Genomic DNA, 13,620 nt, shown 5'->3' with positions numbered 1-13,620 from the left:
TCTCTGAATGCGGTTCAATAATACATGGAGCTATATTTGGGGCTTGGCAGTCCTGTTAAAGTCAGTGTCACAGTACCGCCATGGATATAATCTGCATTTACATTAATATAAAGGTACTGCACTGCTGTGAAGGTGATTTGGCTCGTGCTGAATGATTAATATGAACAGCACACATCTGCTCTGTTGGATTTCACTGTTGTGCATCTTCTTTATATATTAATGTCACAGAACCCATATGTTCATTTGAGTGCTCAATGAAGGTCTAACCATCCAGAATAAGACTGCTTGTTCATAATGTTGCTAAACACCATTCTGTAAGACTCTATGAATAATGACCTGAAGATATAAGTATTGATTGTGTTTATCACCAGTATTGGAAAATTTCTATGTTACAGCAGCCAAAACTTCTAACAAAATATCTTCAGTAAAGTAGAATAAATGTGCAACTCATTAAAGTAAAATCCAAAAGTACAAATCAAGTAGGCTAAATAGAAAAAATAAAACTAGTTAAATGAGCTGAGAAAGTAAAAAGCTAAATAAAATACATACAATAAAGTGGATTCATAAGGTAAAATATTTAACATCTATGTCTTTAGTAGAGCACACAAAAGAAATAAAATCATTAAAAATAAGTAACTGCAGCCTGAGAACAAGCACCGTAACACTGGAGATGAAAACAATTACATTTTTTGGAGATTAAAAAAAAAAATGTTGTTTAATTTATGGTTGTGCAGATCCAAACTTTCAGTTCCAGTGCAAGAGCTCCAATTAATAAACTTTAATGTAGTTCCATCTGATGATTGTATTAAATGTAGACAGATGTGTGCAGATGCTGTTGGCCTGTTGTCCCCCTTTTTCCACAGTGGGCCTTTGTGGTTGTAATCTAACTTAGATCAGTCCAAACTGCAGCCCCGTGTGGTTGCGTGCCTGCAGCCTCACGGCAACACTCTGAGTCAGCTCTCTGAGTTTGTTCGTCCTGACAGTTCGCTGCCTCTGCTGGTAGAGTGATGTCCTCCTCTGTCCTGCCTGGCAGGTGTCATGGCATTTTATGGATGACACTAACTTTGTGTTAAAGGTTTACATATTTCATTTCAGGCCCAGAATACACAGCAAAGTGCAACCAAAACTCAGTTCATCTGTTAAATGTCCTGTTTGTAGATTTATTCAGCTATTATGTAAATGTGAAATGAGCAGTTTCATATTAAAGCATGTCTTTTATTTTTTGTCATATACCTGCTGTTTCCTAACTCTTTCATCTGTAAGGGGTCATAGGGAGGGGATATCCCTATTGTTCTCATCCACCCACCTGCTACATAGGATGGACTGAGGCTAAGTATCAGATAAAGAAGGATCATTGTGAACTGCGAATTATGCAAAGCTACTCTTGTAGAGTCCAAGAATCGAAATCAGGAGCTCTTTGATCTTGTCTCTAAACAAGTTGGAGTTAGCAGGAAAAATATCTCCGCCCACACCCTGCCAACACAGCGAACACGTCTGGCAGTTAGTGTGTCTGTCTGCTCATCTTCCAGCCCTTCAAGGAGGAAATTGAGCTCTTTTTCACACAGCCTTCCATCAAGTGTCATTAAAACTATCGCAGTAAATGAGCTAGAAGTTTTGAAGCTGACTAACGCCGTGTGCCAGGACATCAGCTCATTTTCCACCTGATGAGTTTTCTTCTGTTTGGCCTCCAGCTCACTCCTCACTTTCTTCTGAGAAACAGCGCCGAGCTGCAGCTCCACTGTTTGTTTATTCCTGATATCACATGCAGCCGATCGGAAAGGCGTGATTGGCTGAGTTGTGTGTCAAACTGGGTTTCTTTTTTGGCGTCTGGTGTGCTCAGGCAAAACTCCGCTCTGTCTCTACTCGTGTATGACATCTGTTTTTGTATTTGACTATGTGTATATTAAACACGTTTAAGAGAGTATAGCACAAGTAGATTGTGTGAAAAGTTGGACTTAAAAGCTTTGTCCAAACACTTTTTAAAACTAGAACAACTTGCTATGGAGTAACTTTGTACTAACAGACTGTCCAAGAAGGCTAAGCTCCAGTTTTAGTGAGTGCAATTACAGGATTTTTATTTTGCAGCTGATTAAGGTTAGACCAAGATACGTTAGATAAGATACGTGCCTTATCTGTGTGCGTTTAGTCCCATCCCTCTTTCAATTTACTTCCTGCTGTATTTTGGATGTTGTTTTTATTGCCCTTTTTCCTGTCATCATTTTTCAAAGTTGGTTATTAAAATCTCGAGATCTGTTTTCTATGTATGGATGAATAGGGCCGGTCATTAGTGGAGTAATTACATTATATTGAACAGTGTTGTGGACCTTCAGGGGCTGCAGCAGTCAGTAAACATTTATTGTACCAACCAAAAGAAGAAGCTCCAGCACCATCAAAATTATTTAACCTAATGTTAGCAGTGAATTTGCAGTCTTTGAAATGTTGGCTTCAAAAACAAGGACATAGGTACTCAACCTTGCTTTTAGGAAAGGAATCTATGCAGGATATAACCAGCTGTCAGAGTCAGATCTCCCAATGTAAGAGACAGCATTGCATGTGACTTGGATTCTTTGGTGCAAATAAATTAGATGATTCTTATTTGCAAAGCTTCACCAATCTAGCTGAGAGTGATTGGTGAAGCTTGCAAATCGGGCAACAATTGTTTGGCGACAGGTTGCCTCCTACCTAGCAACATGTGCAATCAAACCCCCTGGACAGTTTTTCACTAAAACTACTTGCAGTTGTTCAACAAATGCAAGACAATTCAGTGCAGTCACTGGCAAACCAATGTTTTTCCTATTTGCAAAGAAGTTGCTGTTTTATTTTTACTTTAATGTGTCTAATCTATAACCTTGAGTTTTGTCTGCAGCAGATTTTTAGCATTTACAAATGATAAAACTGTTTTCAATTTTCATTTGATTGCTAGTATACTTAAATAAGGTTCAGGTATTATGACCTTACAACCCCATTAAAGAAAAAAAGGACAGATTTGTGTTCCCAGTGTCTATCACATAAATTTGCTGATCATGGTTTAAGGAGGTTTAAACAGACGTGATCATTTGTAGCAAAAAGCCCTAACACTTTTTTGGACGCCATTGGAGGCCAAACACTATTACTGCTATTTCTGTTGTTGTTTTTCACCGTAATTAGTGGCTCCACTCTTTCACGTAAAGCATAAAGCATGTTTGAACTTGAGCGAAGCATGTATTAGTGTCAGTGGCGGTATGTCCGGAGGAGGATGCTCCCATTTCAGTGTTTTCACTGCAGCAATTCGAGCATGAAGCGCCGTCTCTGGAGGAAGTGAACCATGAAAGAGCGTTGTGTCTGTGCGTCTTTAAATGTGCTCTGTATTACAAGTGCTGTTGGCTCTCGGCTGTAATAAGAGTTTACTGCACAGCTCCATCATCCAGTTGCCACCCTGCCTGGGGTCCTGAGCTCTGCTGAGTGCCGCTGAGTCACTGCTGGCTAATCACCGCAAACTCCAAATGGTGGCATAGCATCACAGTTAATCACTCCGACTCTGTTACTGTATCTGGTACATGTTGGAAATTGTTTGGATGAGTCTGGCCCCGCCTGTATGAGCCTGTGGTTGAACTTGGACACTCCCAGTCTGCATGTGTGGAATAATATGCAGGCGACCTATTGTCCTCATTTCCATCTAAATATTTTTTATTCTTAGAGTCCTCTAGAGCGGCTTTGCATGATTTTTGAACTTTGCACAGTTCAAAATGATTATTCATGTGGGTGGGGCTTTTCCCCAGTGACATCATACAGATCCAAGAGTAGGAAAAAAAAAAAAGTGATTCTCCTCTGGTTCATGGTCCTTTATGACTTCAATGAAAACATAGTCTCCCGAATATCATATTTTATTCAGTGAGACCTGAAACTAGCGACTGAGTCAGGAAGGTGTTTCCTAAGATCAGAAATCTTAGCAGTGAATTTCTATATAGCCAAACTTCCTTTTGCAACAAAGAAGTTGCCCCCTGTTGGACATTAGGGGGAATGCAGGTTTAAAGCTTAAGCTTTTAAACCTAGTAGCTACTTCCATCTTTTGTATACAGACTGTCATTGCTAATTAAACCCACTGTTAAACAGTAACTGTAAACTCTGAAGAGGTCAAATAGCAGCTTTTATTAAAGCTGCATTTTATTTTAGAAAAGACTCTTCTTTTCTGACTCTAACAAACAAAAATCTTCTTCTCTGGTCTTGGTGCGACTGGTGTTTATTTTGCAGTGTCCTAAAGGTAGAGCTGAGGTCCATCAGACGGTAACCACGGGACAGGCAGTGACGCGGGCTGAGGTGCTCATGAGTCCCATTTGCCACGGGCGAATTACTAAAAACAGCAGCAGCAACAACTGAGCGCGCTCAAAGAAACACACTGGCAACAGTCGAGACTCTGTGAAAGCCGTTAGAGGTGAAACAGCCATGTTTAAACCCACTTCTGGTGGGTCCACAGTTCATCATGATTTCAGCATTCTTGGACTTTTCCATTCTCCTTGACTTTATGTAAATTAGTGCATTTAAATATGACTTCCTCATATTACAGTATTTCCACTTGAGGCTCCAGCAGTGAGTCAGTCCCCACGGACTGACATGTTAAAATGCCCAACTTTACTGCAGAAATAAACATGCTTACAGCTTAATACAAAAACCAGGTTTGGTCTCTGTAGCTGATACCCTCCTTTATAACAACTCATCATCCAGATGGAGGCTTTGATGTTGATGCGTATTAATAAAACTATTTTAATGCTACATAACAATAAAGGTGTCTTGAATCAAACAGAATTTTATTTGTTGTATTCTTCCTTGATAGCTCGATGCATTATCTGCCTTGTGGAGGGCAGCCGGTTATTAATGGATCAGCTGAACCAGCAAATAGACTATTTATTAAAATGCACTTAATAACAATTTACGATTGAATTAATTTCAGCAAAAAGAGCATCAAATCATCTCCTTCTAAACTGCATCAATTGGAGAGATTATATTATTATGAAATCAGATGGAATTAGAAGAGATGCAAATCTGCCAGAGGAGTAAACTTGTGCAATAGCTGTAATGAGAAATTTAGAAAGTGTAGTTCAAAGTAATTTAATTTAATTAATTAATTCTGGTTGATTCAGTCTTCACTCTAATGTCTTGATTTTTATGGGCTTTTTTTTTTTGGTTGTATTGTTTTTTGCAATCCATCAATTTTCTTCCACTTATGTGGTGCCTGGAGCCTATCCCAGCTACCATAGGATGATAGGTGGGGTACACCCTGGACAGGTGTCCAGTCTGTCACACAGAAAACAGGGTGTTGTTTTTGAAAAACTTTAAATAATGACTGATTTAAATTGAGCACCATCTTCCCTGTTCAGCTTGCCTGTTCCCTGCAAACCTCGACAGAGAGGCTATTTGCATGCCGGGAATCAGAACTTTTCATTCTGCGCTGTGTTTGCATGAAGCACTGTCTGTCGTTGTTCTTCAGCCTGCAGCACAGATACAGCTTCGCTAAACAAACTATCAAAAGGACTCAAATGTTAATGCTCGTCAGCAGCTTAAAAATGAAGCCATATATGTCAGCTACACTCATCTCTGACCTGCAGCTGCGTCCAGAAAACAGGCCTGTAAGCTACAGTTAGAGTTTAAGCTGAAAAGTAGACCAAGTAAAGACAAAAGTTCTTGAATTATGGGACCGTGAGAGACATGAGAATGTGGTGATTACAGAGCAGGAGGCTGGGAGGGAGGGACAGGTATGCTGTATATAATTACAAAGCAGGAAAATGATCCGGCTTTCCGTGTGTGAGGGACACGACTCTTTTTTGAGGAGTTTGATCGATGTCTGAGTTTTGCTTGTCTTTACAGGTTGCTGCAGAGGTGTGTGTGTGTGTGTGTAACAGCAGAGATGGCAACATGTTTCCTTTTGTGTGTGTGTGTGTGGGTGGTGTTTCCACTGGTAATGAGATGGCGAGTTGAGAGAGAAATTCTTGATTTAATTTAAAGGCTTCTCCACATCAGAGTGGCCGGTTGTGGGTTGCCGGGTTTTTCCAGCCACTCAGATGACGATGAAGAGGCGCACGTGTTCTTCTGAACGAGGCTTGATGCTAGTGGGTTAGCTTGATCACACCCTGATCCAAGAGTCCTTTCTGAACTTTTTCTTTTACATGATCAGGAAACAAACTGACTGGACTTCTAACTTTTGCCCCCCCCCTCGCTAGTTTTCTAACCTAAATATGCATCCTATGTTTTGTTTTACTTTACTTACCACATTTCCACATGATTTATTACTATAATCATTTTTTCCCGCATTTTTATCATGTACAAAACCACCCAGCCTGCCAGATGTATCAGACGGCACATGGATTGAGTATCCAGACCTTAGTGATCAATAAAATCTTCATACTCACGGGTTGCCCCTGAAATCATGTAAACATTGGGAGATTTGCTGTCTTTGCTTCATGAAGCAGCATCTGAGTGAATGGAAAGCTAAACCAACACGTGCATGTTGACAGAGTAAATATAAAGCGAGGCTGAAGCTGCTTTCAGTGACGGCAGGGTGCATATTTGAGCTGAGGTAAACACAAGTCACGGTCTGACCACTAACTGCCACAAATGCTTCAAGTCTGAACCTTCATTGTGAGCTCAGATTTTGAAAGAGGCCACTCGTCTTATGAACTGAGCTCACACTCAGCTCCAGCTGGGTAGCTTTACTGCTCCGAGACCTTTGCCTGTGCTGAAAATCTTTAGAAACGTAGTTTTTTTCTTTTTCAAAGTGACCTGCTGGGGTGGGCGATATAGCCTCTAAATTCTATCACAGTATTACAAGAAAATTGTGATTTTTCTAATGGTGACGTAAAAATATATGATGCACAGAGCTTACAGGCAGCAGCATTTATAAATACATGTATATTTTCCTTCCTCCTCTTCCAGTGAGCTACTGTCACGGATGATGATCTTCTGAAACTATGTGCCAGCAGCATTATAGCGACACAGTATTATATCCGCTGACACTGCACAAGAGTAGCCTAGGTGGTGTTTTCTCTTGAAATTTAAAATAAAAGTATAAAGTAACTGATTAACACTTTAATTGAACAATAACTAAATTAATTGAACCTTGTAATCCTTTTAGTGGTTGCACAGTATTGTCATAGAATAAAACTGAAACACATTTTCTACCTGGGATCTTGTATGCTGGATTGAGCTTTTTAGCCAGCTGTTTAAAGCCCTGCTTTTTCTCCCTGTGACCGCATCAGTAATTTCCATCCACCATTTGCTCTTCCTGTCATATGGAGTGTCACTAGCGAGTACTCCAGCGACGCTCGGAGGGTTGCTCATCATCATCTCCTCCTTTGTAGCCTGGTTGTACTCAGCTGTGCGTTTTTTGTCTCAAGTGATGAAACACGTTTATTGTTTCCACCTCCAGCAGTTGTTATGCGCACTAGGGAATGTAAATGGATGTTGCTGCTATGGTAACAATATTACGATATGACACTTTCCTATCACATAAAAATTTATACGGTTATTATCACAGACCAAGTGGTATGGCACAGCCCGAGTTACCTTTCACATTATTGAATTTCAAATCAATTCCATTTCAATTTAGTTCAGTTCATCTTCATTTATCAGTCACTCTCACAACAGTCACTTCAACATGATTTATACTATAAGGTAATAGAGAGAAAACCCCAACAATCTGACAACCAGGTATGACCAGACCCTTGGCGACTGTGGGAAAGAAAAACATTTACTTTACATGTTTATTTGTAATGTAAAGTTCTAGATTTTAACATGGGAGTCTATGAGAACTCCTGGAGCACCTGGTGGACGTTAAAAGAACTGCAGCTTGTAGTGCTTGTAATGACATCATTCTGTTTAGGGTTGCTGTTTTGTTATTACTTTGGTTAGGGTTTGAAAGTTATTGGTTATTTATCGCATGGTTTATGTTGCTTATTGTAATTTTTCTGCTGGCCTGTAGTTTTTTTTTCTTTTATTATGTGTTAGTGAGGTGGTTGTTTCTTTCTTTGTGATATTAATAAAGTTTAGCCTGTGCAAATCCCTGTGATCCTGCACTGCTGTGCAATAGTGTGACCTGGACTGTGTGTGAAAAGTAGGCCACAGTTTTGGGCCCTTGATGCATGGACACATTTTTAAAACTGCTGCCTTCACATGGTAAATTAGGAAAAATCAGCTCTTTTCTTTTACTGTCAGACTAAATAAATTAAATCCACAAACTCAAAACATATTAAAGCTCAACATGAGGGGACGTTCGACGCTGATGCCCTGCACCAGTTTCAGACAGCTTATTTTACAGTGTCAGCATGTAAAAATTATGCTGTCCCCATGCAGCTGTCCTGCTGTTGCCTTTGGTGGTTTCTTAGAAAACAGTAAACCAAGTGGCCCAGCCTTGTGCTTTAAGAGGGTCGGGTTACTGAAAGAACTAAGCTGGAAGTTTCTAGTTTTCTGACTGTGTGACCTTATTTTTCACCCCGACAGAGTTTCTTTTAACTGTGTTTTAAGGTTAGCAAAGGGACACTCAGATGAGAATTGTTCTTACAGTGTGGACATTTGCTGACACACAGTCACTGTCAGGACTGAAATGCAGCAGATAAGAGGAGGCGAAGAAATTAGAGCCGAGCATGTCGGATTGGGGGATTTGGGAATTTGGAAGGGATGATGTCTGAGAGATTTGGGTCCAGAGCCTTCAGGGTGGGGGTGAAATAGATCTGCGTATGCGTGTGTGTGTGTATGTTTTGGGGGCTCTGGATGTGGGTGGCAGCAAAAAGAGAGTTACCCATCTGTCTGCAAAGAGGCGGAGCCTGTCTGTCCTGGACGTGACCGCGTTCTTCTTTGGCGTTCCCTGTGTAATTCAGTTTTCCAGAAAATTTTTTTTACCTCCAGCTATGACTCCAAGAAAGAGCTCAAGTGAACCTGTTTTGCGTTCCTGTGCAGGGTTTCTCTCTTTGTGTGGGGCCTGTCGTCAGTCTAATTACTGTCATTCTCTCCAGCTGCAGAACAAAGGGGCTGATCTGAGGATTAGAGCTGCAGATAACCAGGACTTCTGCCTGCAGCAGGGGAGAGGCATTCATTGTTACCTGCTCCCTCTGTGGGAGAAAGTGAGGAAAATATAAAGGGAAGAGCACTTTGTAGTTAAGTGGTTTTAAGGGTAGGATTCCTGCAGGTCTTTAAAAAAGCCCAAAATTAAAGACAATTAAATTAAGGTCTTAAAATTCTCTTATGTTCCCAGTAAATTTGCAGGTAGAAAAATTGAAACAGCAGTTGCCTCTAAGCACTTTATGATGTAAGGTAAAGACCCTACAATAATACAAGAAAACAGACAAAACCCCAACAATCAAATTACCCCTTATGAGCAACCGCTTTGACGACAATGGCAAGGAGAAACTCCCTTTATAAAGGAAGAAACCTCCAGCTAAACCAGGCTCAGGGAGGTGTGGCCATCTGCCGTCCGGTTGTGGGCGAATGAGGAGATTGTTCAGTTAGTGGAGGTCGCTCTGCAACACCTCTCACTCATGGTTGGGATTATGCCATAAAATGTAACTTACATTTTTATTAAAATAGAGGAAAAACAAAAAACTTAATAGAGGCCATTCAGGTAGAAGAGGGAAAGACCATCTCTGAACTGAGGAGTATATACTTCACCATCTTACAGTGACGGGATTGCAGCCATTTCCCGGCTTTCTGTGAATGGGACTCGTAGCTACTGATGAATGTTCATGACAATTTGCATATTAATGATCAAGAAACTGATTGTTAGTCAGTGGTGCTGGTTATGCAAATGTACTGTTTATACTGTTGAGGAAACCTGCAGTCAGCTGAGACTGTAAAAGTCAACTGAATGGGTGAAGAAACGTTTGTCCCAGTGACAAAGTAACATCCAGAGGAACAGAATCAATTTTTCAGGGTTAATAATGCACAGCTCACAATAATGTGTGGATCACATCTTCATATTTATAAAATTAAACAGCACTTTTTATGCAGTTTCATTACAATACATTTATCTGTACTGACACGCTGAGACAAAAAAAGGTTCTCTGTACAGATTAAACTTCATCCTGAGATGATTAATATTGAAGTTTCCCCAGTAGGATCTTTGCACCCAGCAGATGGCAGCAGTGTGTTACAGCCATTGTTGCTCTGCTGGGGGTTTTTTTTTTGTTTGTTTTTATTTTTATTGTTGCACACAGTAATTGGGTTTCCAAAAAGTGCACCAAACCCTGGACAGGCGCCAGGCGATGCGTATGTGTTGTTGTTATGGTGTCAGCTGGACTGCTCTCACTAAGCGTTCATTGAGCAGTTCTCTCACCCCATGACAAGGAAAGTTGTAAGAGACAGGGCCTGTGTTACAGGTCAGTGTTGTGAGTGTGCACCCTGAGTCATGGTGCACACGGTTTGTTGTTTTAACCCCACCCTTTTTCACACCCAGGCCTGTGTCGAGTGTTTCTTTGTTGATAAATTCCTCATTCTGATTTCATTTTTTCTATTAAATGTAAAAGAAATACTTACATTTAATTGGATATATTTAAGATTTCTGTGATGATTTTTGTTTTTGTTTTATTTTTATTTTTTTTACATTAAATTGTATTTAATGTATGCGTTTCATTTTGTCTCCACCAGGTGGCGCTGCTCGGCCTGGACCTCTTATCTGCCTTAGTGACAAGGTTACAGGAGCGATTTAGAGCCCAGGTGGGAACAGGTAAGACTCAAATTTCAATCTTTGATGTGAATTTAATGTTTTATTTAATGTTGTATTTTAAAGTGGTAATCTGATCGAGTTGAAGTGAAGTCAGAGCTTTTCTCTATATTATTTCAAATACTTGAATGAAAAAAACCCTGACCAGTGAAACTCAGTCTGTTCATTTGTCATTATCTTTAAAAATTAAAGTTAGTTTGCATTATAAGTTTACTTTCAGTTTTTAGTTTTTATGTATTTTAATGTTAATATTGGACACTGATTGATATTGAGGGAAACTGACTCTCATTGTCTCTTATTATTTGCCCCAGTCCCCTCAGGATGAATTTTCATCCACATTTAAACACACTGACAAATAATCCAACTAAACATATTTTGTTTTTTATTTTATTTTCATTAAATAATTGTAGTTTCTTCATCCTTGTCCAAAAACAAAGAAAAAAATCAGACTATGGTGATAAATACAAAGGGAAAAAAAACAAACAGAAAATCCAATGTCAATAAATAAAGGCTTTGTTTATGGTTGAAAATGATTGGGACCGTAATGGAATCTGATACAGCGAATGAGAGAAAATTATTTAAAACAGTGCCACCAGTAACACTCGAATAAATGATACCAACTATGACAAAAATCTCTAATGATATTCAGAAATCAAATAAGACAATATGAGTAGTAAAAACATAAATGCAAAAAAGAGGAAATTAAAGCAGCTCAGTCCCTCTGAGGTTCACGGAGATGTAGGTGCTGAGGAGTGAAACTAGTTTTCCTCCAAATCTGGTTTTGTAAGTTAAATTTAATTATGAGCAGCTATATTAAACTTTTAAGGAGTCTTAAATCTAGCTGGTGTTAGTGTGTGGGAGCCCTGCTGTAAGTTCCTCAGTGCATCCTCCCCTGAATTTAATTGTGTAAACAATCAAAAGCTTTTGTTTCAGAGTTTCAAACTACTGTTCTCACCTCTTCTCACCAAGTTTTTATTTAGTGCTGTTGATCACTTCATCTGCTCTCACTTTGCATGAGAATAACTTGACAAAACATACTGTACAACTGAGCCATTTCACCATCGTTAAGTACCAATAAATAACTCATATTTCCATCCTGGTCAACTCATTTCTTTCTTTCTTTATTTCTTTCTGCCTTCCTTCCTTTCTTTTTCACTCAGTTCTGCCCAGCCTTATTGATCGATTGGGAGATGCCAAAGATCAGGTGCGAGAAACAGACCAAACGTTGCTGTTAAAGATCATGGAACAAGCCGCCAATCCGCAGGTAACACGCTCACTTTTTCTTAGACAGTTCAGAGTTTCAGCACAGTTCCAATGATCATGCATTAGCTCAAATTCAGATGGATGTTGGCTTTAGTTCTCACTTGTTTACTCTGTGGTGAGCTTGGGGGTCTCACTGGGTGTGAAAGTCTGCTGCCACACCCGTCTGCACCCGCAGACTTCCTGCAGTGGAAGCTGGGGGCTGGCAGGAGGCCGGCAGGATGCCAGTAGTTGACCTTGTTAGACAGGTGTTACACTCAGGGTCTCCAGCACAGGAAGCATAAAAGAAAGAAGTAACCATGGTGACATCCACCACTGGTTGTCCAAGTCCTGCTCTGAAACTTCAAATTGATCATCTGGGTGAACTGCATCAATAGAGCTAGCTATAAACCTGAGGACACAGCACACTCATTGACTAACGACTTGTCAATCACGTTGTTAGTCAATAAACATAACATTGATAATCCTCCCTTTTAACACTTAAACCAGCCTCAGTTAACATATACATAAATGGGGTCAGGGCAATCTACCTGTAGACTCTTCTATAAACAGATTTTTGCAGCCACAGCTGTTGGCCCTTTGTGGTCAAAAGAATGCAGGTTTAAGGCATTTCACCATCAGGTTTAACTGACAACTATGTTCATCCTTTACACTTTTTATTGCCTGAATATGTTTTCTCACAGGACGCGGCTTGTGCTTTTTTATTTTTAATAGATAACACCAAAAAGCATCACTCTGTAACAGACGCTTGCCGGGCGCTGTGATGACTGGAATGCTGTGCGATCAGTAGAAATGAGGCATGCAGCTAATATGAAATGGAGAAATGGATGAAAAGTTGATGAATTATAAACAATTAAACAACATGTGTCTGAGTTTGTATAAAGACCAGAGAGGAGAAATCCTTTCATTGGAAACCGGTTTGGTCAGGTGTAGCTTGTAGTTTTGTGTTTAAACACATTAGCTGATTTTTGATGTGTTCTTCCAAGTACTCTCCAAATATTACAGTAAAATCTTGCATGAATTTAAAGAATGTGAGTAAATGTAAGCCATTAAGATTATACCCCTTTTTTTAAAGAAATATGTGACTACTACGACTGTCTTTCATGAAACTGCAGGACAAAAGTGTGTTCTCAACCTCTGACGGGGCATCTTATCAGAATTTTCAGCTTGAAAAAGTCCTGTTTCATTGTGTACGTGATGTTGTGTGTTTCTGCAGTACGTGTGGGACCGAATGCTGGGAGGTTTCAAGCATAAAAACAACCGGACCAGAGAAGGAGTGTGCCTTTGTCTCATCGCCACGCTGAACACGTGAGTTTCCCTCTTTCGCTCGTTCTGCTCGTGCAGGCCGATTGGGCCGTCACGTGACCTCATTTTTAAAAATCTGTCTCCTCCCATCTCCTCATTTGTGTCCCGCTGCTCATTACTCTGATTTGTTTGTCTTACAGATATGGAGCCCAAGGCCTGACTCTCAATAAAATTGTTCCTCATATATGTAACCTTCTGGGGGACCCCACTAGTCAGGTAAAGCCTACCATGATGTTTCTCTTCTTTTAGTTTTTCTTTTTAGAAGATTTTGTAAAATTTATGACCAAAACTTTGAAGAGATACCAGGTGAAGTTAAAATTAAGCCGGCCGGCACCACCTTGTACCACCAGGTGGTGCAGTGAGTTAACTAG

At 40.0% G+C, this 13,620-nt stretch overlaps 1 protein-coding gene and 1 non-coding gene across 28 annotated transcripts in view; one reads left to right on the top strand and one right to left on the bottom strand.

Annotated features, from left to right (window-relative positions):
• The window catches only part of clasp1a (cytoplasmic linker associated protein 1a), a 91,659-nt gene that overhangs the window by 17,401 nt on the left and 60,638 nt on the right, over positions 1-13,620 (top strand). For all 27 annotated transcript variants that reach the window (XM_025904036.1, XM_025904051.1, XM_025904033.1 and 24 more), the window contains exons 3-6: positions 10,609-10,687; positions 11,845-11,948; positions 13,161-13,252; positions 13,390-13,465. In XM_025904036.1, coding sequence (XP_025759821.1) covers positions 10,609-10,687; positions 11,845-11,948; positions 13,161-13,252; positions 13,390-13,465 — 351 coding nt within the window. The remainder of the gene's footprint in view (positions 1-10,608; positions 10,688-11,844; positions 11,949-13,160; positions 13,253-13,389; positions 13,466-13,620) is intronic.
• On the bottom strand, positions 10,186-10,314 carry LOC112844249 (U4atac minor spliceosomal RNA). The gene has a single exon (XR_003216995.1). It is a non-coding gene; the product is annotated as a U4atac minor spliceosomal RNA (small nuclear RNA).

The sequence above is a fragment of the Oreochromis niloticus genome, linkage group LG16, assembly GCF_001858045.2.
Source record: "Oreochromis niloticus isolate F11D_XX linkage group LG16, O_niloticus_UMD_NMBU, whole genome shotgun sequence".
In the NCBI taxonomy this organism is placed as follows: domain Eukaryota; kingdom Metazoa; phylum Chordata; class Actinopteri; order Cichliformes; family Cichlidae; genus Oreochromis; species Oreochromis niloticus.
Note: the sequence above shows the minus strand (reverse complement) of the source record. Positions and strands in the feature narration are given on the sequence as shown.